The following is a 27,171-nucleotide window of genomic DNA, read 5'->3' on the forward strand; positions in this document are numbered from 1 at the left end:
AGAGAGAGAGAGAGAGAGAGAGAGAGAGAGAGAGAGAGAGAGAGGAGAGAGAGAGAGAGAGAGAGAGAGAGAGAGAGAGAGAGAGAGAGAGAGAGAGAGAACGTGCACACTATATGGGATCTACTAGAGGAATGACATCACTGACTCTTCATTTCTGCACTAAATGGTCTCCAATTCTTGTGCTCTGAAGTCTCATACATAATTTTGTAGGGTTTGGTTTTTTTCCTGTCACCCTACTGCCGGCTATCCCATCATGATATAGAGCTTCCTTTAGAAGACCTTTTCCCTTATTTTCATTTGCTGCTGTAGACTGGGAAACCAGATCATGGAATTTATTAGAACTATGAATAAACTATATCTTGGGTGTACATAGTTGTTTGAATGTTGTATCTTTAGATTAGAAACTCCTTGAGGGCAGGGACTACATCTTTGCCTTTCTTTGCTCCCCTGGCCCTTAGCAGTGTGTAGTACATAATAAGTGTTCATAGATCAATGAATGTCATTAGGCTCTGCATGAAGGCTCTTCTGTGAGTTAAAATTAAACACTCAATTCATGGACTTTGTGACGTGTACCTTAACTTCTCCCAGGCCTTTGTTGACTTATTTCCAAATTCCTGATTATATTATAAAAGAATGAAAAGCATTTCTTAAAACACTTACTATGTGTTAAGTTCTGGGGATACAAAAGCTAGATGGCTCCTGCCTTCAATGAGTTTACCCTCTAAAAGGGGGAGGTGGACAATAGCTACTGGGGAGTATTTGCCAGAAAAGGGTGTTTTGTTTTGTTTTGTTTTGTTTTCTGGGAAGTCACAGGGATGTTGAGTGGAACAATAGGGCAGTTGACACACCCTTTCCAGAAGCTACAGTTTTGTGTTGGTTTGATTACAATTCCCAGATTAAGAACTGGGAAGTGAAAAAATGTGGGAAGGCTAGACAGAAAGTTTCAGGAGTCAGGACTGCCCTCCCAAAAGTGGGAATTCCAGAGTTCTTCCAAGGCTTGGTCTCTGAAGGTCTTGGCTAGATAAATTAGATATTAATTTATTATTAATAAGTTGATATACAAAATATATTTATTAAATATTAAATCATATACCATAATGATTTTGTATATAAAATGTAATAGCTATTATTTATTAGATATCAAATTATTGTGTTATAATAATTTACTATACAGATATTTTATTAAATACCAAAATATATTAATATAAAATAATGTACTATATTTTTATAACAATGTATACCTTTTCAAAGTGTTTCATGTGTTTTATCTCATGATTGCCCTGCAAAGTAGACAGGAAAAGTATTATTATCCCCATTTTTTAGAAGAACAAACAGAGAGATTGGTCACACAGCAAGTCAGCATCAGAGCCAAGACAAGAAACCAAGTTTCTGACTGATAGTTCAGTATCCTTTTGACCACACCAGGCTGCCTTTCTTTTCAGTAAGGCCTCCATCTCCATAGCCTATGACATGACATAACTGTGTCCCTTGGCCTGCTTTTCTCTTTGTGAATAGTTGTTTCCCCATGAGATTATGTGCTCCTTGAAAGTAGGATGGGGGAGGGAGGCTTTCTTTGTATCCCTGGTGCTTATAGTGCCTAATGTTGTATGATTTGTATAATTTCTCAATCCCTCCCTGCCAGTTGCTAGTGCCTTCCCCACAGAGATTACTTTGTATCTTGTATATAACCATATAATATTCATGTTGTCTCCCCAATTAGAATGTGAGCTCCTTGAGGGCAGAATTACTAGCCAGGGGAGGATAATTTGCCAACTAATGAAGAAATAGTCAAGCCAGTTGAAGTTTATCTCCCAGGACAGAGCCTTGGCTACTGTTTTTGCCTTTTCTTTTCATCTATAGTTATGACACATTTCTTTTCAATCAACTGTTGTGTCCAACTGTTTGTGACCCTATTGGGGGTTTTCTTGGCAAAGATACTGGAATTGTTTGCCATTTCCTTCTCCAACTCATTTTGCAGAAGAGGAAACTGAGTCAAAATAGGGTTATGTGACACAGCTAGTAAATGTCTGAGTCTCAAATGAACTCTTGGGGCGGCTAGGGGGCGCAGTGAATAGAGCAACACCCATGGAGTCAGGAGGACCTGAGTTCAAATCCAGCCTCAAACACTTAACACAAAAACTAGCCTTGTGACCTTGGGGAAGTCACTTAACCCCAGTTGCCCTACCTTCCCCTCCAAAAAGCAAAAAAAAAAAAAAAAGAACTCTTGAAGATGAGTCTTCCTGATTCCCAGCCCAGTGCTCTATCTGCTTTATCACTTAGCTGCCAAGCACTGTGCTAAACGCTGGGGATACAAAAAGAGACAAAAGATAGTCCCTGCCCTCAAAGGGTTTATAATCTAATATAGTAAATGCTTAATAAATGTGTATTGACTGATTGCAATGTCACAAAGTCAAGAGAGGAGAAGATCTTCTGAAGCAGAATATGGCAACAGTGTCAGAGGTCACCAAGAGATTAAGAAGGCTGAAGACACTGCAGAGAATTAGGGCTACCTTTAGTCCAAACTGTGCTCTGTGCCAAAGGGTATGGACTGGCTGATGGAGATGCCAACACTCTCTTTCTCTTTCCATATTCCATATTCCATATTTCATAGCCAAGGACATATTTTCCAGCAGCCACAGCCCATAGGCCTTAGGCTATGCTAATGAAAGATCAAAATGTGTTAGGTTGCCCATCCTTGTAAATTTGGGAAAGTATGGGTCAAAAAAATCACCTACTTCTAGGTAAAGCACCTGGTCATTCTTTTTTTTTCCCCCTATGCTCCAAAGCAAGGGGTTATTGTAAAATCAGTTTACCCTTTCCTTGAGGCAGGAATCCCTTACCTAATGCAACATCCCCACAAGTGACCATCCACGACTTTGGTAATAGAGAACTACTTACCTGGCCAAAAGCCATGACCAATTTCCTTCCTCCTGAGGCAAGACTGATTGAAGCTGACCTGGATGGCAATCAGCCCAATTCCCTCCAGTCATCCTTTGTTCTTTTTCAGGCTATCCCAAGAGATTCTTCCTCATTTGAAGAATAGGTCTGGAGAACAAGGATATAGATGAGAAAATGCAGTCACTAAATGGCTTATTTTGTCCAGGATTTAATTTAATTTGGCAAATATGTTGTCTAGCATAATCGTGTATATATAGCAATGAGATTGTTGCCAAGGCTTTGTCCTAGAAGACTTAGACAACTGACCCAATTGTCTCTTCATTAATTGGCTCTCTCTCACTCTCCCTCACCAAACTGGCTGACTATTTGGGCATCAAGTACCAAGCATTATATGCACCCAATCCTTCCTGTAGACAGTCAACCAATCCAGGTAATAGAAGCCAAAAGAACGTAAGATCATAGCATGACAGATTTAGACCTCAAAGAGACTCCAAAGTCACCCCAGTCAGTCAATATTCGTTAATTTACAGCGCTAAGTGCTGGGGATACAAAAAGAAGTGAAAGATTGCCCCTGCGCTCCAGGAGCTTACAGTCTAATGAGGGAGACAAATACATACAAACAAGCTATACATACAGGAAATAATCAACAGAGAATTAAGAAAAGTTGGGAAAGACTTCCTGCAGGAGGTGGAATTTTAATTGAGACTTTAAGAAAGCCAGGAAAACCAGAAAGCAGAGATGAGGAAAGAGAATATTCCAAGCATGGGGGTACAGCCAGACAAAAGGCCTTGGAGGTCAGAAGGGAAATGGAACATCCTTGTGGGACGTCTAAGGTCAGAGGCCATGATTTGGAGAAGACTAGCAAAGGAGACTAGTTCAACCCTACCATTTTACAGATGAGAACATCAGGGCTTTTGAACACAGGTCCTAACTCCAAATCTAACATCCTGGTGCCTCTCACAAATAACCTCTTTTCTCTCTGTAGCTAGTAGGGTCTGCATGCTTTCCTAAAAAAAAAAAAACCTCAAAAATTCCAATGTCTCATTGAGCTCATTAATAACATTAGAATGATTAAGTTTTTATCAATTGACACCAAAATTTTCTTGGGTTTTTTTGAGGTATTCTTAAATTCTGGTCCTTTCTATATCCTTTCCAGTGATGCATGTCATAGCCCATCTGTGATAGTCCATCCCATGGCTTCCCAAGGACAAGTTCACCACTGGGTGGGGGGAGATAGTTGGGAGGGATGGGAATCCTTAGCTGTGGAAGGATTGTAGAAGATGGAATGGCAATGGTGGGGGGCCCCTCTGCCAGCTAATACATTTTTCCCATCATCACCATGTCTACTCTTGGCACAGAGCACAAAAGGTAACCCTGGTTCTCTGCAGTCTTGTCTCAACCTCTTGGTGGCCTTCAAAGTGTCATTTATATCCTGCTTCACAAAACTTTCTCCTCTCTTGTCCTTTGTGACACTGCAGTCAACCAATTAATCAATCACCAATCACCAAGGTCACCAAGGGTGACCCAGTGACCTGAGTGCTTGATTGGGAGTCAGCAAGATCTCAGTTTACTAACTGCATGCCCCTGGGCAAGTAACTTAATGCCTGCCTGCCTCAGTTTAATCAATTGTAGTATAGGGATAATATTAATATCCACATTCAAGGGTTGTTGTGAGATAATATTTGTAAGGCATTTAGCATAGGGCCTGTAGATGTTTAATAAAAACTTGTTTCCTTCCTCCAAGAAGCATTTATTAAGCCTTTACTATGTACCAGGCAGTATTAAGTCCTGGAGATTAATAGAAAAAACAAAAGTAGTCCCTGCTCTCAAGGAAGGAACTTTTTTGTCTTCCAGTATTAAAAGGAGGAGAGAGAACCCATGACCTGCCCATCAGATGGATACTGCCTTGAATGATCACTCCACTTGGTACTGGTAGAGTAGAGAGTGACTCAGTTCTTGGCCCCATGGCTGAGATCCCTTCTGGGGCTATTCTGGATGGAATGTCAACCATTCCCTGGGAAGCATTTCTCCTTGGGCATTTCTCTGTTCCCATGAAGCCACTCTCTTCCCTGAGAGCTAAGCTAGAGCTAAGCCAGGTCTGGCTTCATGGAACCTTCTCCATTTTTCATTGTTTGGTCTGGTGTTTGCTTTTATGAAATGGATGAAACTTTCCCCCAGCACAGTTCATTACTCCATCCTTTGATAACCAAGGAAATCCCACACTTGGTGTGGGAGACCCTGACAGAGAGGGAGCTTCTACTGTTCTTTTCAAATTGAGTGGAAAGACGGATAACATTAACACAGAACACATTTGTCTATTTGTTTCTAAATCGTTATCCTGTGAGTATAAAGTAGTCAGGTTTTGCCAAGAGGGAGAGGCTTTTTGTCCAGAACATCCCATCCTTTGGAATTGTCTTTTCCTAGGGGAACATGACTCCCAACAGGGCTGCCTTCTTTCAGAGGAATCTCCAAAGTCTGAATTCATGCCGTATCTAAGACTTATTCAGACTTGGGGTGACCCAGGCCCATCCCAGCATCCTGGGCTGGGCCAAGAGGGAGACTCACCCATGCTATGTCCCAGAGCAAATTGTTATTTAGATTCAGAGACTGGATGGCCTCTGAAGTCCCTTCCAATTCTGTGGATTATGGAGGTGCTGTGATATGGATGGGATCTTGGCTGATGGGATCCCTGAGTGGGATCTTGGCTGGACTGAGAGTTTTAATTATGACAGGAACATGGATGTCATTGTGTTTCCCATGGAAAGGATCCATTTCCAGTCTTTTTATCTTCAGATAATTCAAGTATTGAACACTTTGTTCAAAAGATAAATAAACTCTCTTCCTCATGTTGCTCAGCCTTCAAGGCCTGGTTCAAGCCTCAGTTCCTCTGGGAAACGTTTCCTGATCAGAATCACAGAGTATCAGAGCAGGAAGAGACCTTGGTGGTCATTGGGTCAGGGGTGTGCTGGAGCCAGCTTATCCTTCAGAGCTGATAGTTAAATTCTCAGTGTGAGCTTTGCCATCTCAGAAATCAGCAGATGCTACAAATAAGGGCTCGATTTACTGTTTGATTGTCTAGACTTAATAAAGTGATGGAGAAAATGTTAAATAGCAGATTAAACTGAAAAGAGTATCGGGGGTATGTTTTGGGGAGAGCCAGTTGTTAAAAACCATCCAATCCAATGTCCTCCACCCCTCTCTCACTCCTCCACCCCTGACTTCCTTAGCATCAAAGTCAAGGCGTTTTCTTAATTAGAGATTCAGATTCCTCTTCCAATACATGAAACACTTGATTTTCTACTCACTGGTATCTGCCCTGGATCTCCCATATCATGTGGATCTTATTTTCCCAGCCACCGTATGCAGCCTGTAGACTCTTCAAGGCTCTCTCCTCTTGCCTCTCCCCTGGCACCCAACCAAGGGCCATATATGCACCCAGCACCGGGCTTAGGGAAAGAATCTCTGCTGGGTGGATGTATAAATGAGCTGCTGTGTTTACCACTTCACTAAGACTTTTGGGACACCTTGTATTTCCTCACTTTAGGAGCCTAGGCCCTATCCTTGGTTGTTGGGTTTCAGCCCCAGGATTCCATGGAGAAGGCCCCTACACTTGGCTTCCAGCAAAAGTCTTGGGTAGTAACAGTGTTTGCATAGCCTGGGATAGTTTGTCTTGTCTTAGGTGTCTCTCACTGAATCATAGAATGTCAGGGCTAGAAAGGATTATCAAATCCAGCTTTAACTGTGTTTGGAATGAAAGAAGGATCTGAGACCCAAAAGTAATTGGTTTAAGGTCACACAGTGCATCAGTAGCAGAATCAGGATTAGAATCCAAATCTCCTGTCTCCCATTTAGGGCTAAGAGCCAGCATTGTATAATGACTAGGTCATTGGATTCAAATCTTCCTCAGATACTTGCTATGTAAGCCTGGACAGATCACTTAACCTCTCTTTGCCTTGATTTCTTCATCAGTAAAATAAGAGGGTTGGAATAGATGACCTCTAAAGCCCCTGCCAGCTCTAAATCCATGATGCTATCTATGACCATACAGTTGGGGCAAGGTCCCAAGTTCTTCATTTTGTAGATAAGAGGTGTTAACTTGCCATGTCACCCCTCATTCAATAAGCTTCAATGGCTCCCTATTGTCTCCAGGATCAAATAGGAAGTCCTCAGTTTGGCATTCATAGCTTTTTACAACCTGCCTCCTCCTCCATTTCCTGAATTATTATATGTCACTTTGCTCCACATACTCTTGGTCCAGCTAAACCGGCCTTCTGGCTTTTCCTCACACACAACACTCCATCTCTCATTTTCATGTCTTTGCCCTGGGCATCCCCATACCTGGAATCTGCTTCTCCTCACCTCCACCTCTGGGAATTTCTGGTTCCCATCAAGTCTGCTCAAATGCCACCTTCTGCTCAATGACCTTCCTGATTCCTTTCCTCCAGCTGCTAGCCCCCCCCCCCCCAATGTCACCATGTTTTGCATCTTATTTCCCTCTCTGGATCATAAACACCTAGAGTATAGAGATTGCTTCATTATTGTTTTTCTATTTTTAGAGCCCTAACCTAGCACCCATGTGCTAGTATGTGCAAAATAAATGTTTGTTGATGATTGACTGCCTATAGTCACACAAGTAGTAAATGGTGAAGCAGAAATTTGAACCCAGGTCCTCAGACTTCCCAAATCCACCATCTTCCAAATTGCTCCCACTAAGGCTATGCCAAGACATGAACCAAGGTCTTTTGACTTCAAATGTAGTGGTCTTTCCACGACAGCATGATGCATCCAGTTCAGCAGTCTTCCCACTAAACCAAGCTGCCTCATAGACAGCTCTAATGAGCTCGAATACTTCTAATGAGATGTATTTTTTTTTTCTGAATCTAAATGGCAAGAAATTATGTGTGTGTTTTAACTTCCTCTTTCTCTTTCTCTTTCTAGATTCACCAAAACCCCCATTAGCACCAAAGCCCAAGACTGCTGGTCACTTTACGCCAGTAACAGTGTCCAAGTTTCCTCCATCCCCCCGTTCAGATATTCTTCACAGTCCAAACTCTATGTCTAGAGGACCCAAACCACCCATCGCTCCCAAGCCCAAGTTGGCCACTACCAACAGGGGGAAAACCCGCGTGTACATGAACAACAGCTTCAATAAATGTAGCAATGGGAAACTGATCTGTTCAGATGGAGAGCTGTATGAAGGGAATCACTCCAACCCTGAATGCTCGGAATCAGAAGCCGATGATGAATACATCTTAGTCACTGAAACTCGACTGACTAAGGGGGACTACAAAGTATTGAAGCAGGAGAGGGAACCATGCTGTACAGAAAATGAGAAGTTGGCATCTTCGCCAGCAACCCGGGAGGAGGAAACTGAGGCAGAGGGCCCCTGTTCCAGCAACTGCTCCAGCAGCTTTGAGGCCAAGGTAGAAGAGACTGAGGAGGATTCTCTGAGCTCCACGGACCGAGTGGACGAGTCAAATGAGTCACCACTAGGTAGGGACTGTGAGAGGACTGACCAGTCCTTACAAGAATCGCCAGGAGGAACTGAGACCCAAGAGCCCACGTATGAGAATACTGGGGAGGACACAGACTGTGACAATGATCCAGGCGAAAAGGATAAGCTTTTCATGAGCAAGGAAGGGGACAGGCTGATAGAGAACAGTTTGGAAAGGAGGAGGATTTCCTCCAGCAGAGGAGAATGTGAGGATATTATTTTAACCCACATAGCTTCAGATGAACCAGAGGCCAGTGGTGAGCAGCCAGGGGACCCTGAAGAATCATTGGATGTCGGGGATGCCAACAGCGGAGAGCGTGCTGATGCAGAACCAAGTTTATCAGACTGTTATGATGCTTCTGATGTTCCCCCTGCTGAAGGGGAAACTGAGGGAGGGGAAGCTGGAGCTGAAAACGAGTGCAATGAAGGGTTAGAAGCCTGCAATGAGCTCAGTGAAGCTGGCTTGGCTGTAGAAGATCCTGAAATCACAGACTGGGAAAATGCAGACCCTGTGGACAGTGGTGATCAAGATAACCAAGAAGAAGAGGAAGGAGCCATCCGAGGGGTGGGAGAAGACCCTGAAGACCTGTTGAAGGATGAAGCTGCTGATGAAAGCTGTCAGATTATTCCTTTTGAAAGTGAAGGCAGTGATGAACTTTTGGATTCTCTTCCAGGAAATTCATTTGCCTTTCTTCCAACTGAAAGCACGTCTTTTTGCAGTGACAGCTACTATCCTCTTTCTGAATCAATGAAAGAATCAGAATGTGGAGTAGAGGCAGACTCTGGGTCAACTTCAATAGGGTTTCTTGTTACAGGAAGTAGAATTGAAACCACTTTGAGGGAAAACCATGAAATAAGAGGAGAAGCAGGTGATGTTTCTGGAGATGGTGTGACTCTCCCAGAGCAGATGCAGGACGAGCAGGCCCCGGTGACTGGACTTGTAGATAATCACAGTAGATCTCCCAAGGATGAGGCTTTCGAGGTTCCTGCAGTAGTCATTGTGCCAGAGGAAACCCTTGATGATGAAACAGTAGATGACTCCCTCATTGATCCCTATGTGATGGGAGTTAGCCTGATCCACCGAGATGAGAATACTTTTCCAGGAGGGAGGGGATACTGTGAAACAAAAGGCGAAGAAGGCTCTCAGAGCAGCTGTAGCACTAAAGAAGAAATTAGTGCTGATGTTGACAACGGCTTGATTACTATGGATAGGAAAAACATTGTCACAAGGGCCCGGTCTCACTCTGGAAAAGTGCCTGGCTACGTCCCAGAAACTGTTCCTGAAGAAACAGGACCAGAGACTGATTTACTAACCATGGACAGCAGGCATGCAGGGCAAGAAGGAAACCAGACTCGGCTGCCGATGGAAGGGAAACCATTGGAAATCAACAGAGCCTTGCCAGCCAAGCCAAGAAGCTTTATCTTATATCCTCGGTCTTTCTCTGTGGAAGGCCGAGATCTTCCCATTTCTTTGTACCGAGAGCTAGAAGAATCTGTGTTGGATGATGGTAGAATAAAAAGGAAAGAGGATAATCTTTCTTTGCCTTGTGTTATTGGGTCCTCAGGGAGCTTCTCCCAAAGGAGCCACCTTTCTTCCAGTGGTATGTCAACCCCATCTTCTGTTGTGGATATCCCACCTCCCTTTGACCTGGCCTGCATCACAAAAAAGCCAATTACAAAGAGTTCCCCCTCCCTTCTGATTGATAATGATTCTCCTGATAAATACACAAAGAAGAAAAAATCATCCTTTAAGAGATTCCTAGCCTTGACATTCAAAAAAAGGACTGAGAACAAAATCCATGTAGATGTCAATGTTTCCTCCTCCAGATCTTCTTCAGAATCCAGTTACCATGGGCCCTCGAGGGTCCTAGAAATTGACAGGAGGAGCCTCAGCAATTCTCCTCAGCTCAAGTCTAGATCTGGGAAGCTAAGAGCTTCAGACTCCCCCTCCTCCATAATCTTTTACAGAGACATGAAGAGGAAAGGGGCTGCATTCAGTCGAAGTGTGTCCAGAGTGGAGTCATTTGAGGACCGATCCCGGCCTCCTTTCCTGCCCCTTCCCCTGACAAAGCCAAGGTCCATTTCATTTCCCAATGCAGACACTTCGGATTATGAGAACATCCCGGCAATGAACTCAGATTATGAAAACATCCAGATCCCTCCTCGGAGACCTACGAGGGCTGGAACATTTACCAAGCTTTTTGAAGATGCCAGCAGGGCATTGTCAACAGCAAATGAGAATGATGGCTATGTTGACATGAGTAGTTTTAACGCATTTGAGAGCAAGCAGCAGACTGCAGATCAGGAAACAGAAAGGTACAGTAAACCCTTTTATCTCTCTAGTTAGTTTTAAGTTGTCTTGGGAAACTGATCTGATTTCCATGGGAGACAAGTTTGACACTTGACTTTGAAAGGAGTGCCAAGATAGATTCCTGAAATTATTCTAAACTAGCAATCTTTTGCCATGCACCAAAATAAATACCCTAAATTAAGACATACATCTTCATTGCATAGATACAGGAAAGTTTCACTTATTTAAAAAAAATGATATCATGGAAAATCTAAGGTGCCATAAGCTAAATGTTTGATGAACCTGGGTGACTAAGTGGTACATCTGGGCTTGATTCATTATTAATTTGTTTCAAAGTGAGTCGGAGATGCCAGAGTTATCAATAACAGTGGTCAGGGTTGTTAAGGTGAATATTTCAGTCTCCCACTTCCTAATAGGTATCTTCATCCATTATCCTAGCCAGCCAATTGAAATCTCCACTTAATTTGTGCTGTGTAGATAAGGCCTGAAGGAGGTGCAGTTAAGTCTCACTAAATGTTTGGGTGAAGTCCAATTTGGATTAATAAAGAGCCTGAATTATTGAAGATTTTAAAAGAAATGCAGCCTGGTCACTTTCAGTTATATCCAGTAACTCAAGTTAATGAAGTATTGCCAAGCAGATATTCTTAGGGGACCAGCAGTAATGAATAGATAAGAATGATTTGCAATTAGCAGTTAGGAATTGCTGGTTGGTAAAGGGATCCTTGAGCGCTTTGAGTGAGTTTGTTCTCTTGAGTGTTTTAAATATCCCACAGCCCCTCTCAGAGCAACTCTTCACAGTTGTTCCCCCCAATTCCCTAAGCTTAGAGATGCTGTTAATTTGCCTCTTTGGTAAAAAAAGGATTTATAAAGCAAAGGTAAACTAGTTTAGAGAAGCTAGATTTTAGTTCAGAAGACATGCTCAGAGTAAAGCAGGCAGTGGAAGAAGACTCCAGTGCTAACATTGATACATCATCATCGGTAAGAGCTAAGAGGGTCCAAATGCATAGGACCATTATATATTTCAATATAGTAAAAAAAAAAAAAAGGGAAAACCCCAGCATATGTGTATGTATGTATGTATACATATATACATTACATCCATCCATATATTCTTAGAGATGGAAGGACCCTTAGAGAAAAATTAATCTAATCCATTAGCCAAAATTAGAATCTCTTCCATAATATCATCCAGCATCAGCTTGGTCAACTTCAAACAACAACAATAATTATAACATTACATAATATTTATTTATTATATATCATATTATTTGTTATATTTAGAATTTGCTATAATGTAACTATTTATTAGTGATATTAATTATGTAATAACAACAATACTGCTAGCATTCATATAGTACAAAGTTCTGTTACATACATTATCTCATTTGATATTCACAATAGCCATCATTAGTAATGAAGCTAACAATTATACCTCCTACCCTACCTTCTCTTCTCAAGGTCCTTTAAATTCCTTCATTCATTCTCAATAATGAGAGATTATCCCATAGACCTAGAATGCCTAACAATCCTAGTCTTATTCTAATGCTTATCAGAATCACCACACATACCAAATGAATGTAATTTGAATTAATGAGTTATTATTGTAATTCCTTACTGACATGCTAACAAAAACCAGACAGACTGAGTGACGAAGATTCCCATGGGGTCCTACAATCCTAGATCTTGAGTTAGAAGAGACTTTAGTGGACATAAAATCCAACCCTTTGGTTTTACCTACAAGGGAGCTTAGTCCTATAGAGGGAAAATGACTTACCTAAAATAACACTGAAAGTAAGTGATGGAGACAGAATTTGAACTCAGGTCTTCGGACTCCAAAAACAAGACTCTTTCCACTATAACAAATCATCCTCGAGGCTGAGATGTCCATGACCAAGAAACAGAAAGGAAGGGTTTATTCTGTTTGCCAACAGGAGACCTGTGGACCAGAAAGAAAGCAAAGGGACAGGGAAGACTGGGTGGAGAATCTGTTTTGAGACAGAGCAGCCTGGAATAGATGATTACTGAGGTCTCTTCCCACCCTAAGAAGTCTATGATTTTATGGATATGACTCTATTCCAATGGATACCTAGTTCAGTTGGCTGGTACATGGTGCCAATGAGGTCAAGGTCATGGATCAGATGGCCAGGTGAGTTGGATGACTGTATCACAGACCTCTAGTCATAGATGGTGCCCTGAAATCACACCCAACTACCTAGAAAAATACGTGCCATTGGTTAGAGGGGAGGGACAGTATATAGCTGAGCTATAGACCATCCAGCTGGAAAAGCAATGCAAAACTTGGGCTCTGGTAGTGTGGTGGCAGGAGTGTTGAACCTGAAGGCACAGGAGCTAAGTCTGAATCTCAGCTCTTTGCTTCCTGGTGATGGTGGGCAACACACACTACCAGTCCTGATCTTTCAATGTTCTCATTTGTAAAACAAATGGATTGCTCCCTGTTGCCTCTTCTAGGTCTAGAACTGTGACCACTGTTGATATAGAATAGTCTGCCTCATCTTATACAGAGGATAGTACTTTAGTATTCAGGAATTGAGAAGCATCCTACTCACAGACTGAGAATTTGAAGGGACTTTATGAGGTCATCTTATGCAACCCCTACACTAATCATGAATCCTCAATACAAAATCGCCAACACTTGGTCATTCAGTCTTCTTAAACACCCCAAGTGATGGGGAACTCACTCCACATACTGCCCTTTCTACTTCTGGATATCTTGGGCTGTTAGGAGGCATTTCCTTATATCAAACTTACATCTGCCTCCCTTTCAGCCTCCATTTGTTTCCTTTGGTTCCCCCTTCTGGGAATAAGCAGAATGAGTCTAACACTTTCCACACAATAGCCTTTAAGATTTGAGTAAAATGACCATATTCTCCCATAGCTTTCTCTTTTCCAGGCTAAATATCCTTAGTATTTTTAATTACTAAGTCCTATGACATGGTTTTTAATGTCTTCAGTTCTGGTCACCTTCCTCACTTTAACTTGTCAGTATCCCTCCTAAAAAGATGGCACCCAAAACCAAGCACAATACAGTGATAAAGACAACACTTACTACATGCCTATTGTACATGAGGTACTATGTGTTAGGCACTGATGATACCTAGACAAAAAATATCATAGTTCCTGCCCTCAAGAAGCTTACATTCATTCCCTGGAAGAATTCAACATGTCCAGATATAAATAAAATACAAACAATTACAAATATTTATTTTCTATTTTATATAAAATAAGTATTTATATTTTACATATAATATGATTTATATAAAAAATGTAAACAAAATAATTTGAGGAAGGGAGAGCACCAGTAGCTGACAGGTTTAGGGAAAGCTTCTTGAAAATAGAAGAAACTGAGCTGATCCTTGAAAGAAGATAATGATTCTGAGGAGTGATGATGAGGGAGCATTTAAGACAAGGAGACAGCCTATATGAATGCATGGAGGTTCCATTTGACTTGAAGAGAAGAGTGTGGAAAGGGGAGCGATGGAAAAGAAGGCTGGAAAAGAGGCAGGAGCCAGATTCTATTTCTAACCTCTATACTTGCTCAGGCAAGTTATTACTAGACTACCAATTCCCTAGGAGGCAGCTAGGTGGTGCAATGGATAGAGTGGAGCAGTCCAGACCTGGAGTCAGGAAGACTCATTCCTGAGTTCAAAGCTGGCCTCAGACACTTTCTAGCTGTGTGACCCTGGGCAAGTCATTTAACCCTGTTTGCCTCAGTTTCTTTAGCTGTAAAATGAACTGGAGAAAGAAATGGCAAACCAGTCCAGTCTTTTTGCCAAGAAATCCCCAAATGGGGTCATGAAGAGTCAGACATGACTGAAACAACTAAACGATAGCAAACAATACCAACTCCCTCGTTGTGGCTGCTGCATAAAGGCAGCTAGGTGGCACAGTCAACAGAGTATTCCACTTGCAGTCAGGGAGACCTGAGATCAAATCAAGCCTCAGACACTTATAAGCTGTGTGCCTGCCTCAGTTTCCTTAACTGTAAAATGTGGATAATAATAACACTTTATATCCCAGAGTTGTTGTGAGAATCAAATGAGATAATATTTACAAAGTTCTTATTAGCCCAGTCTCTGGTACATAGAAGCATTTATTAAATGCTTTTTTCCTTCTCTTCCCTGTTATTTAGAATAATTTTATTATTTAGAATAGTTATTATCATAATTTCAAGAGGGATACAGAACTAATAACTAGGAAGAAAGACCTCCTGTGGGCAGTGGTGTCTGAGCAGTGCTTTGAGAGAAACGAAGGATGCTGTGAGCAGAGGTGAGGAGGGAAGGCATCCCAGGATTTAGACAGCTGCAGTGTACAGGGACTTGCCAGCAGGCCAGATTATGGAGTGTCTTAAATGCCCACTTGAGGTGTTTGTGCTTCATTCTCAAGGACAGCAGAAGAGAGAGCCCTTGCAACAACAATGCTGGGGAGAGACTTCCTCCAGGTTGACATGGGACCATGGTAGGATCTTGGGATTTCCTTTAGCTAGAAGGGCAGTTAGGAATTATCCAGCTCATTTCTTCATTTTGTAGCTGGGGAAACCAAGGCCCAGAGAGGTCAGGTGACTTACCCCTTAGCCACAGGTAGTAGCAGCAGAGCTGATTTCAACTCGGGCATTCAGGCTCAAGCTTCATCACTCCTTCCACTTTAGTCCTGACACCAGGCTTCAGCCATCCAACTGTGTTACTGTCCAGTTTCCATTTCTCTGTCTGATTCCCAGGGACGTCCTGAGAGGCTTTGTCCAAAGGCTTTGACAGAAGGCAGGTGTACTTTTGGTCCATGACATTTCTCTGATCTGCTCATCAGACTGGTCTGTTGGAGTAAAGCACATTAGCCAATCTTCTTGAGGCCTCCTGAAACATGCTAATGAGAGAATCCAATGATCCTTCATTGACAGAATGCTGCTGTCTGAAGCCAGTTCAGTGACCATGCCTTGAAAAGAGATGTGGTCCGTGGACTGCCATCTGTTGAGGGAATGCTCAGGGAATTTTAAGTCCGTCACAAGACCCGGAGCCTTGTGACTTGGCCATGCTTGTGTGCTTCCAAGGAACACCTGTCATTTCTTAGAGAAGGGGCCAAGTCTCAGCTTTCTCCCAAGGCCAGGTCTGGTACAGGCATTTCAGGATCCCTATTGCCACTACAATCTAATATAAATGACCCTGTTTGGCTTCTAAACCTTTCGCAAACTGAATGAAAGTGCTTACTGTGGACAGATCACTATGCTGAGCCCTTGAAATTCAGAGAGCAAAGACAGTGCCTGCTCTCAAGGGGCTTACGTTCTATTGGAGGGATCAGGACAAGTGGAAGGACTCAGCATCAAGTCAGATGAAAGGTCCCATGGTCCTTAGATGCTAATGCCTCTACTTCCATGTTATTTCCACTGATAAAATTATACCAGTTCCTGTTGTTGAATCAGTGGGCAGGCCAAGAATGATTTTTTTCTACGTTTTCAGTAGATGTGGCTTTAGTACCTAGAAGAGCAATTGCCAAGGATCCCTCCATGAGGGTTGCTCATAGGATGATGGCCATGGGCACTGGGCTGGAAGCATGGCTATCCCAAAGGCTCTTGGGTTCAGAAAAATGGCAGTCAAGATGTGGTGGTGATTCTGGTTTGATCTGTCAAGGGCACATTCTGCCTTCTCTCTCTCCCCTAGGTTTCCCCACTGTTGGCCAGGCTAGCCCACCTGTCCTGTGAATGACAATTGATTGGCAGTTAGTTGGTAAGGATGGTTGGTGCCTTCTCCACCGAAGTTGCTTTATTAGATGATGACTTTGAAGCTGGTTGAGGGGTTCTGCCATTCCCAAGACTGGCGCATCTGCCTCTTCGTAGCAGTTGATCAGCAGTTGTTTTTGGTTGTTACTCATTGGATATTCCTGGCTGCTTTCCATGATCCTGCCAAACTGGATTTCTCTCCATTCCTTACCCATGATATTCCATCTCTCATCTCTGTGCCTTTGCCATTCTCAATGCCTGGAAGGGAAACCCTCCTCACCGCTGCCTCATAAAACATCTGGACTAGTTATAGTAATCATTCTTTACAGGCATTTCCTTAAAGACAGAGCTTCTGCATGAAGCCTTTCTTGATCCCTCTAGCTGCCAATATCTTCCTTCCCCAACAACCCTGTGCAGATTTTATGTTCAGTCTTTAAATTCCATTTATACTTCCATATTCCTTTATGCTCCTCTATGTGGAGCAGCTAGGTGATTCAGTGGATAGAGTTAGACCTGGAGTCAGGAAGGCTCATCTTCCTGACTTCAAATCTAGCCTCAGACACTTACTAGCTATGTAGCTAGACATGGCTAAAATGACTCAACTCCTATATCTACATGTTGTCCTCCTCGATGAAATTCAACTTTCTTGAGGGTGTGGAATGTTTTATTTTTATCCAGCAGAATGCTTAATAAATGTTATTGATTGACTGAGCATTGGTTTAGACCAGGAATGAACCTTAGAGGCCATAGGAGCTTAGATGTAGAGATGGATGAAAGGGACCTCAGAGTCTCTCTAGCCTAACCATTCATTTTGCACAGAAAGAAATGGAGGTCCAGCTTGCTTGCTTTCACAAAACAATTAAATCGTGCTTGCGCTAGTTTTTATGTTGTATGTCTTATTGTATTCTTTGTTATTCAGTCATTTTTCAGTCATGTCCAACTCTCCATGACCTCATTTGGGGTTTTCTTGGCAAAGATACTGGAGTAGTTTGTCATTTCCTTCTCTAGATCATTTTACAGATGAGGAAACTGAGGCAAACAGGGTGAAGTGACTTGCCCAGGGCCACACAGCTAGCAGGTGTCTAAGCCCAGATTTGAACTCAGGAAGTTGACTCTTCCTGACTTCAGGCCTGACACTATCTTCTGTACTACCTAACTGCCCATTACTATATTCTAAATATATGCAAAATGCTAAACCATCTGTTTACTCTGTGTGTGTGTCCTCTCTCTTCTCTTTCTCATCTCTCTTTTCTCTCTCTTCTGTTTCTCTCTTCTGTCTCTCTTCCTCTCTCTCTCTGTCTGTCTCTCTCTCTTTGTCTTGCTTTGTCTGTCTGTCTCTCTCCCCCCTTCTCCTCAAAATACTCTGTATTTAGTCATTTGCAATTAGCCAAATATATAGGACTCACCAGAATGCCTCATTTGTCTGCGGTACAATTTAGACCTCTAACAAAACCTATGGTGAATGTAATTTTTTCATTTTATGACGATTTAGAAGGCACTTCTAGGCATTTCTGGGCCACAGGATGTTTATTCTGTACCTAAGTTCTTAAATGGACAAGATCATAAGCGAAAAAGGAGATTGTGGAGGAGACTAGGTAGACCAGGTTCTGACTCAAAGAAGAGAGATTCTGGAAACTATGTCTATATGGGGAGAGGGAGAGACATAAAAGGGGAGAAACAAGTTACTGTACCCAAAATCATAGATTACTTACTTACCATTGGTCTTCTCCTCATAGGAATAGAGGCTTAAATTAGGGAAAAAGGAATTTTTATTACTTGGTCTCCAGATAAACAGGAGTTAGCTCTACATTTCAATAATTACCATCACCAGCCCAAGCACTCTGTCTCCAGAATAGACCCAATGTCCTTATCTGTATTGGTATTTATTCTATTTGCAGCCTATCAAGAGGTTTTGTTTCTTAACTGATGGCTATTAGTCTCATTGGAACTTAATACATAGAAACAGTATTTGTTGTTATCTGGCAAAATGTTCAGTTTGTTTGTGTTTGTATTTTTATTCCTGAGGCCAATTTTATATTTATTTTCTCTATTTTGATGTTAACAAAAACCAAATGGAAAGAGCATTCTCAGATACACGGTAGAAAAGAAAAAAAGGACTGGACGTGAAACTAGGGACCTCTATTCTGTACAAATTACTTTCTTTATAAGTATATGATAAATTTCACATGTAACTTTCAAAGCTGTCCTGCTTGTCTGTGGTTCCTTCTGACCTTCCTTCTGTTCTCTCATGTTCTTTTCTTTGAAAATACTGTAATTACCCTCTTCTTTTTTGGGGGGCAACCCTCTTGCCATCCACTTTCCCTCTCTACTCCCCCACCTTTAGAAGAAAAAGAAAAACGAAACCTTTATAGCAAATACTCATTGTGAGACAAAACAAATTCTCACATTGGTTTTTCCATTGCATTTTCCATTTTGAGTTCGTCACCTCTCTGACAGAAAGTGAGTGGCATGCCTCTTCATTAGTCTTCTGGAATTGTAGTTGGTCGTTGTATTGATCAGAGTTCTTGAGGATTTAAAAGTTGCTTTTTTCTCTTTATACAAAATATTCTAGCAAGGCAAGGACCTAAAACAATTCCAAAAGATTAATGATGGAAAACATCCACATCCAGAAAAAGAAATATGGAGTCTGAAAGCATATTGAAACAGATTATTTTCTTTTTTTGTTTTGTTTTGTCTCATGTTTTTCTTTCTCATGGTTTCTCCCATTTGTTCTAATTCTTCTATACAACATGACTATTGTAAAAATATGTTTACTAGGAATGTATATGTAGAGTCTATCTCAGATTGCATGCTATCTTGGGGAGGGGAGGGGGAGAAAATTTAAAATGTATGGAAGTGAACGTTGAAAACTAAACATAAATAAAACTACTTAAAAATACTCTTATAGCAATCTAACTTAAGCGTAAGAACTGCGCAACCACAAAATGTTGGAGTTCAAATGCCCCTTAGATAGACTGCTTCAGGAGGTGATGATTTGCATAAGGTCATGTGAATAGTGAACAGCAAGGCTGGAATTCAAACCCAGAGCCTCTGATTCCAAGCCCAACACTCTGCCCATTGCCCCATGCTGCCTCTCATTATGCATGACCCCTTAAAATGAAGATATCTTACAGGCTCATTGATTAATGTGCCCATTTGTATGTCCTGTGTGTCTGCATTTCATACTCCTGCTGACTAATTCCATCTGTCCCAGGGACTATGTCACTTCAATGAGGGTACATCTCAGCATCTCTGTTCAGCCCTTTGGCATTGCTATCTGCCTAGAGGCCAAAAGCCTGCTTATTATTATAAATATATATTTATCCATATACATTTCTTTTGACAAATGAACCCACACAGAAGTTTCATTAAGTTTCAGCAAATGGAGCTAGAAAATGCAATAGAAATTATTGCCATCTTGCCTCCATCACCTCCTAATGTGCATGATTACACTGCTCATTGAAATTGACTGATGAGAAGATTCACTTTTTAATTTTCTGACTAAAAAAAAGGACCATCTGCAGTAGTTTTATACCAATAATTTTTAATTAAATGTAATAAAATTTATAGAAAAGGATCTAATAAGAAAAACACATCAGGAGCACATTTATTGTACTGCTACCCTGGCGGGATGGAAGCCCTGCCTGTGCCCTCTCCTAGAGTGATAATGTAGAGAACCTTCGAACAAAGCTTTTATTTGTCCTTAAAGAGGCAGTGTGGTCTAGGGGAAATCACACCATGCTTCAGGGCTGAAGCCCTGGGTTCACATCATAACACAGCCACTGGATATCAGCAGGAAAGAAGACACTGTGGTTCAGAGGAAAGAGTCAGTGTAGATTTAGAGTCAAACAATCTAGTTTCAACTACAAGCTCTGCTACGTAAGGCCAGCGTGGACTTGGGAAAGTCACTTGCCAATTCTGAGCCTCAGTTTCCTCATCTGCAAAATGGGAATACAGTAATTGTATCTGTACTGACTCCCACACAGTGCTGTTATGGAGTACTTAGAGAGAACCACAATTTCATTGGTGTGGATGGACCACACATGGTAAGGTTTGGAATTCTTCAGGTTTCATGAGTTACTGTGGTCAAAGCAGTTCAGAGGTGACTAGGTGGTATGGTAGACAATAGAGTGGTGGATTTGGAATCAGGAAGACTTGAGTTCAAATTCTGTCTCAGTTTTGTGACCCTGAGCAAAGCACTTAACTTCCACCTGCCTCAGTTTCCTCATCTATTAAATGAGGATCATAATGATAGCAATCTCCCAAGGTGGTTATGAGGGTCAAATAAGATAATATATGTAAAGTGATTCATAAATTATTAAAATACTATGTGAATGCTAGTTATCATCATTGAGAGAAAGAGAGAGAGACCCAGTGGTGAGGTGAATTTCTATCCCATTAGCATGTAAGCTCCTGGAGAGAAGGATTTTAGCCTAGAACAACTCTTGGTACACAGGAGGCACTAAATAATGTTTATTGACTGACTGATGATAATGATGAAGATAAACATGATGTGGTTTTATATTTAGAAAAACAATTTGTGTTGCTCCTGGGGAAGGTGTATAGACAAACCTGTACAAATCTGAGACAGAATCACTATGCAAGTTCTTTGGGGAAGAGTTAGATGGCATCATTTGACTTGGACTGGGAATCAGATTCTTGCTTCCACTCATTGTGAGATTGGGAACACTTCAGATGGTTGGGCCTCAGTCTTTTCGATCTATAAAATGGGGATAAATGCAATATATCTTTGTGAGATTTTATCAATTAACCAACAAGTATTTATTAGGTGCCTACTGTGGGTCACATACTGTGAACAATCCGTATTCTCAGGAACTTACATTCTTATAGCAAGAGGAGAAAGTAAGTACATATATAAACATCAATACGCCATTTTAAAATATATGTGTATATGTATATGGAGAGAAAGAGGGAGAGAGAGAGAGAGGTATAAGGTAGTTTGGGAAGAAGGGCAGTAGCAATTGGAATCAGGAAAGTCTTGTGTTGAAGGAAAAACTGGGTTCTGTGAGTCATTTTTAAAGAGGAAAGGCACACTGGGCATGTGGGACAGCCAATGTGAAGGGATGGGAGGTGGAATAGTGAAAAGGCTAGTTTGGCCAGTTTGATACAAAGTACAGGAAAGGGAAGATTATCTACTGGGGCTGGAAAGATAGATGGGTTAGGTTGTGGAACAATTTTTTTGGGGGGTGATAAACACAAAATATTTGCTTTTATATTAAAAGTAGACAATCTAAATAAGGGGATAGAAATCTACAAATGTCTGGCCAAAATTAATATTTTTTGTCTTTAGATAATTTTTATTAATTTGTTTGTTTACTTTTAGTTTACAGGATCCAATTCCACAATTTCTTGAGTTTCACATTTTGTCCCCTTCCCTCCCCTCCCCCCCATGGCGGCATACTGTAAATACTTGCACATTAGACATTAGTCAGGTTATAAAGATAGACTGTATCAGATGGAATGAAAAATGGTAAAGAGGACTTAAAACTAAACAAGAAAAGGAAAAAGATCAGGTAGTTTGCTTCAATCTGAATAAAAACTCAGTTCTTTCTAGTTCTTTCTCTGGATGTAGACATTTCTCTCCATCATGAAAGTGTTGGGATTGACTTATATCACTGCATTGCTGAGAAGAGTCCAGTCTATCAAAGTTGGTCATCACACATACGTTGTTTCTGTGATTGTGTACAAATTTCTCCTTGTTCTACTCTTCTCACTCAGCATCAGTTCATATAAGCCTCTCCAGGTAAATATGAAGTCCATCTGCTCCTCATTTCTTATAGCACAATAGTATTCCATAACATGCATATACCACAACTTGTTTAGCCATTCCCCAATTGATGGGCACCCCCTTAATTTCCAATTCTTTGCTACCACAAAAAGAGCTCCTATAAATATTTTTGTACATATTGTTCTATCTCCCACTTCTATTTCTTTGGGATATAACCCTAGGAGTGGTATGGCTGGGTCAAAGGGTATGAAATTGTTTATAGTCCTTTGGCCATAATTCCAGATTGCTCTCTAGAAAGGTTGGATCAGTTCACAACTCCACCAGCAATGCATTAGTGTTCCAATTTGCCTACATCCTCTCCAGCATTTGTCATTTTCCTGTTTTGTCATCTTAAGCCAATCTGACTGGTGAGATGTGGTACCTCAGAGTTGTTTTGATTTGCATTTCTCTAATCAGTAGTGATTTAGAGCCTTTCTTCAGGTGCTTATAGATATCTTTAATTTCTTTCTCTGAAAGGTCATATCCTTTGACCACTTATCAACTGGGGAATGACTTTCATTCTTATAGATTTGACTCAATTCTCTGTATATTTTAGGAATGAGGCCTTTATCAGAGACAGTGGTTGTAAAAATTCTTTCCCAATTTACTACCTCCCTCTTAATCTTGGTTACATTGGCTTTGTTTGTACAGAAGCTTTTCAATTTAATGTAATAAAAATTATCCATTTTGCATTTTATAATGCTCTCTAATTCTTCTTTAGTCATCAAGTCTTTCCCTCTCCACAAATCTGACAGGTAAACTATTTCTTGTTTTCTGAGATTGCTTACAGTATCAACCTTTATACCTAGATCATGCACGCATTTAGACTTGATTTTGGTATATGTAGTTAGATAATGGTCTACGCCTAGTTGCTGCCATACTATATTCCAGTTTTCCCAGCAGCTTTTGTCAAATAGTGAGTTCTTATCCCAAAAATTGGGGCCTTGGGGTTTATCAAACAATAGATTACTATAGTCATTGACTTCTGAATCTCGTGTGCCTAATCTATCCCATTGATCCACTACTCTATTCCTCAGCCAGTACCAAGTAGTTTTGAGGACTGCTGCTTTATAATACAGATTGAAATCTGGTATAGCTAGTCCACCTTCCCTAGCATTTCTTTTCATTAATTCCCTTGATATTCTGGACCATTTATTCTTCCAAATGAATTTTGTTACTATTTTTTCTAGCTCTATAAAGTAATTTTTTGGTAAATTAAATGGTATGGAACTAAATATATAATTTAATTTAGGTAAAATTGTTATTTTTATTGTATTAGCTCGACCCAGCTATGATTAATTGATATTTTCCAATTAGTTAGATCTGACTTTATTTGTGTGAAAAGTCTTTTGTAGTTGTGGTCATATAGGTCCTGGGTTTGTTTTGGCAGGTAGATTCCCAAATATTTTATAATGTCTACAGTAACTTTAAATGGGATTTCTCTTTCTATCTCTTGCTGTTGAATTTTATTGGAAATATATAGGAATGCCAAGAATTTATGTGGGCTTATTTTATATCCTGCAACTTTGCCAAATTTATTTATTGTCTCAAGTAGTTTTTTGCTTGATTCTCTAGGATTCTTTAAGTATACCATCATATCATCTGCAAAGAGTAATAGCTTGGTCTCTTCTTTGCCTAATTTGATTCCTTTGATTTCTTTTTCTTCTCTAATTGCTACTGCTAACATTTCTAGTACCAGATTGAATAAGGGGGGTGATAGTGGACACCCTTGATTCACCCCTGATCTTATTGGAAATGCTTCTAGCTTCTCCCTATTACATATAATATTTGCAGATGGTTTTAGATAGATACTACCCATTATTTTAAGGAAGGCTCCATTTATTTCTATACTTTCTAATGTTTTTAATAGGAATGGATGTTTTATTTTGTCAAAAGCCTTTTCTGCATCTACTGAGATGATCATGTGGTTTCTGCTAGTTTTATTGTTGATATGATCAATTATACTGATGGTTTTCCTAATATTAAACCATCCTTGCATTCCTGGAATAAATCCTACCTGATCATCGTTTATTATTCTTGAGATAAGTTGCTGTAGTCTTTTTGCTAATATTTTATTTAAAATTTTTGCATCTATATTTATGAGGGAGATTGGTCCATAATTTTCTTTCTCTGTTTTACCTCTTCCTGATTTAGGTATCAGTACCATATTTGTGTCATAAAAAGAATTTGGCAGGCCTCCTTCTTTGCTAATTTTTCCAAATAGTTTAGAGTATTGCAATCAATTGTTCTTTAAATATTTGATAGAATTCACTAGTAAATCCATCTGGCCCTGGAGACTTTTTCCTAGGGAGTTGACTGATGGCTTGTTCAATTTTTTTTCCTGAGATGGGGTTATTTAAGTAATTTACTTCCTCTTCAGTTAATCTGGGCTACTTGTATTTTTGTAAATATTCCTCCATTTCCCTAAGAGTGTCAAATTTATGTGCATACAATTGGGAAAAATAATTCCTAATTATTGTTTTGGTTTCCTCTTCATTGGAGGTAAATTCATCCTTTTCATTTTTGATACTCATAATTTGGTTTTCTTCTTTGTTTTTTTTTTATCATATTGACTAAGGGTCTATTAATTTTATTGGTCTTTTCATAAAACCAGCTCTGTTTTATTTATTAATTCAATAGTTTTCTTAATTTCAATTTTATTAATCTCTCCTTTGGTTTTCAATATTTCTAATTTAATATTTAATTGGGGATTTTGAATTTGTTCCTTTTCTAGGTTTTTCAATTGCATGCCCAATTCGTTGACCTTCCTTTTCTCTAATTTAATCATTTATGCACTCAGGGATATAAAACTTCCCCTAAGAACTGCCTTTAATGCATCCCACAAATTTTGGTATGTTGTCTCATTATTATCATTCTCTTGAATGAAATTACTGATTGTTTCTATAATTTCTTGTTTGACCCACTAATTCTTTATGATTAAATTGTTTAATTTCCACTTCGTTTTTGGTCTATCTTTCCATGGCCCTTTATTGCATATAATTTTTATTGCACCATGATCTGAGAAGGATGCATTTAATATTTCTGCCTTACTGCATAGATTTGTGAGGTTTTTATGCCCTAGAACATGGTCAATTTTTGAGTATGTGCCATGATCCACTGAGAAGAAAGTATATTCCCTTTTATCCCCATTCAGTTTTCTCCAGAGATCTATCATACCTATCCTCTCTAAAATTCTGTTCACCTCCTTAACTTCTTTCTTGTTTATTTTGAGGTTGGATTTATCAAGTTCAGAGAGGGGGAGACTAAGGTCTCCCACTAGCATAGTTTTGCTATCTACTTCTTTCTCTAATTCCTTTACCTTCTTCTCTAGGAATCTGGATGCTATACCACTTGGTGAATATATGTTAAGTAATGATATTGCTTCATTCTCGATGGTGCCTTTTAACAGGATATAGTTTCCTTCCTTATCTCTTTTAATTAGATCAATTTTGGGGTTTTTGCTTTATCTGAGATAAGGATTGATACCCCTGCTTTTTTTAATTTAGCTGAGGCATGATATATTTTACTCTAGCTTTTTACCTTTACCCTGTGTATATCCCTCTGTTTCAGATGTGTTTCTTGTAAACAGCATATTGTAGGATTATGATTTCTAATCCATTCTGCTATCTGTCTCTGTTTTATGGGAGAGTTCATTCCATTCACATTTACAGTTATGATTGTTATCTGTTTCTTTCCCTCCATCCTATTCCCTCCCCTGTTAATGCTCATATTTTTTCCCCTTCTCCCTTGCCTCCCTTAATAGTTTTCCTTTTGACCACCGCCTCCCTCAGTATTCCCTTATCATCCCCCCTTTTCCTCCCTTTCCCCCTTACTTCTTCCCTCCCTACTAACCACTCCCCCCCCTTTTTTATGAGCAATCCGGGTTAAGTAACTTGCTCAAGATTACACGGCCAGTTATTTCTGGGTGTGGTGCTAAGTGTCGTAGCCCGGATTTGATCCCTAGGTCATCCCGACGCTGGATCCGGTGCTCTTACTCACTGAGCCACCTGGTCGCCCCTAAGCAATTGGGGTTAAGTAACTTGCTCAAGGTTACACCCCCCCTTTTGTAGCCCTTTCCCCTTCCTACTGCCTGTAGGATATTTTTATACTTAAGGAAGTATATTATTTCTTCTTCACACCAAGAATGACAGGAACAAATCTCATGCAAAGCTCCTCCCCTCCCCTCTTTCCCTCTAATATGATACTTTTTGCATTTCTTCTTCATAGAGTCCTATGCTTAATTGGTTGTTATTCCCTCCTTGAACCAGAACCAATGAGGGAAAAGTTCATATGATCCCTTCTTTTCTTCTGCTATATTGTTTTTATGCCTCTTTGTGTGGCATAATTTACCCTTTTCCACTTCATTCATTCCTCTTCTTCCACTGCAGTCCCTTTGTAGCCCTTAATAAGATTTTTTTAATCATCATTTTGTGTATTTTATACTCATACCCTCAACTTGTCTAAGTTTGCACTTATTAAATAGCAGGGTATGTGTGTGTGTGTGTGTGTCTGTGTGTGTGTGTGTGTTTTTCCTTGTTTACCTTTCTATGTCACTCTTGCATCTTGTAATTGGAGGCTGAATTTTCCATTGAGCTCTGGCTTTTTCATCAAGAAGATCTGGAAATCTGTTATATCATTGAGTGGCCATCTCCTTGCCTGGAAGAATATGCTCAGTCTCGCTGGGTAGGTGATCCTTGGTTGTAACCCGAGCTCTTTTGCCTTCTGGAAAATTGTATTCCACTGCCTCTGATCTTTCAGTGTAGAGGCTGCCAAATCCTGTGTGATCCTCACTGTGGACCCTCAATATTTGAATGGTTTCTTTCTGGCCACTTGAAGTATTTTCTCTTTTACCTGGTAGTTCTGGAGTTTGGCCACAACATTTCGAGGACTTTTCAGTTTGGGATATCTTTCAGGAGGAGTCCGGTGGATTCTCTGGATTTCTATTTTACCCT

The 27,171-nt window shown here is 40.4% G+C and overlaps 1 protein-coding gene across 2 annotated transcripts in view; it reads left to right on the plus strand.

The window, feature by feature from the left end:
• Window positions 1-27,171, plus strand: part of FGD5 (FYVE, RhoGEF and PH domain containing 5) — a 187,226-nt gene that overhangs the window by 18,226 nt on the left and 141,829 nt on the right. For both annotated transcript variants that reach the window (XM_069083865.1, XM_069083866.1), the window contains exon 2: window positions 7,837-10,708. In XM_069083865.1, coding sequence (XP_068939966.1) covers window positions 7,837-10,708 — 2,872 coding nt within the window. The remainder of the gene's footprint in view (window positions 1-7,836; window positions 10,709-27,171) is intronic.

This window comes from Petaurus breviceps, unplaced genomic scaffold (genome assembly GCF_028583685.1).
Source record: "Petaurus breviceps papuanus isolate PSGF00001 unplaced genomic scaffold, PetGlider_PUasm1.0 174, whole genome shotgun sequence".
Classification (NCBI taxonomy): Eukaryota; Metazoa; Chordata; class Mammalia; order Diprotodontia; family Petauridae; genus Petaurus; species Petaurus breviceps.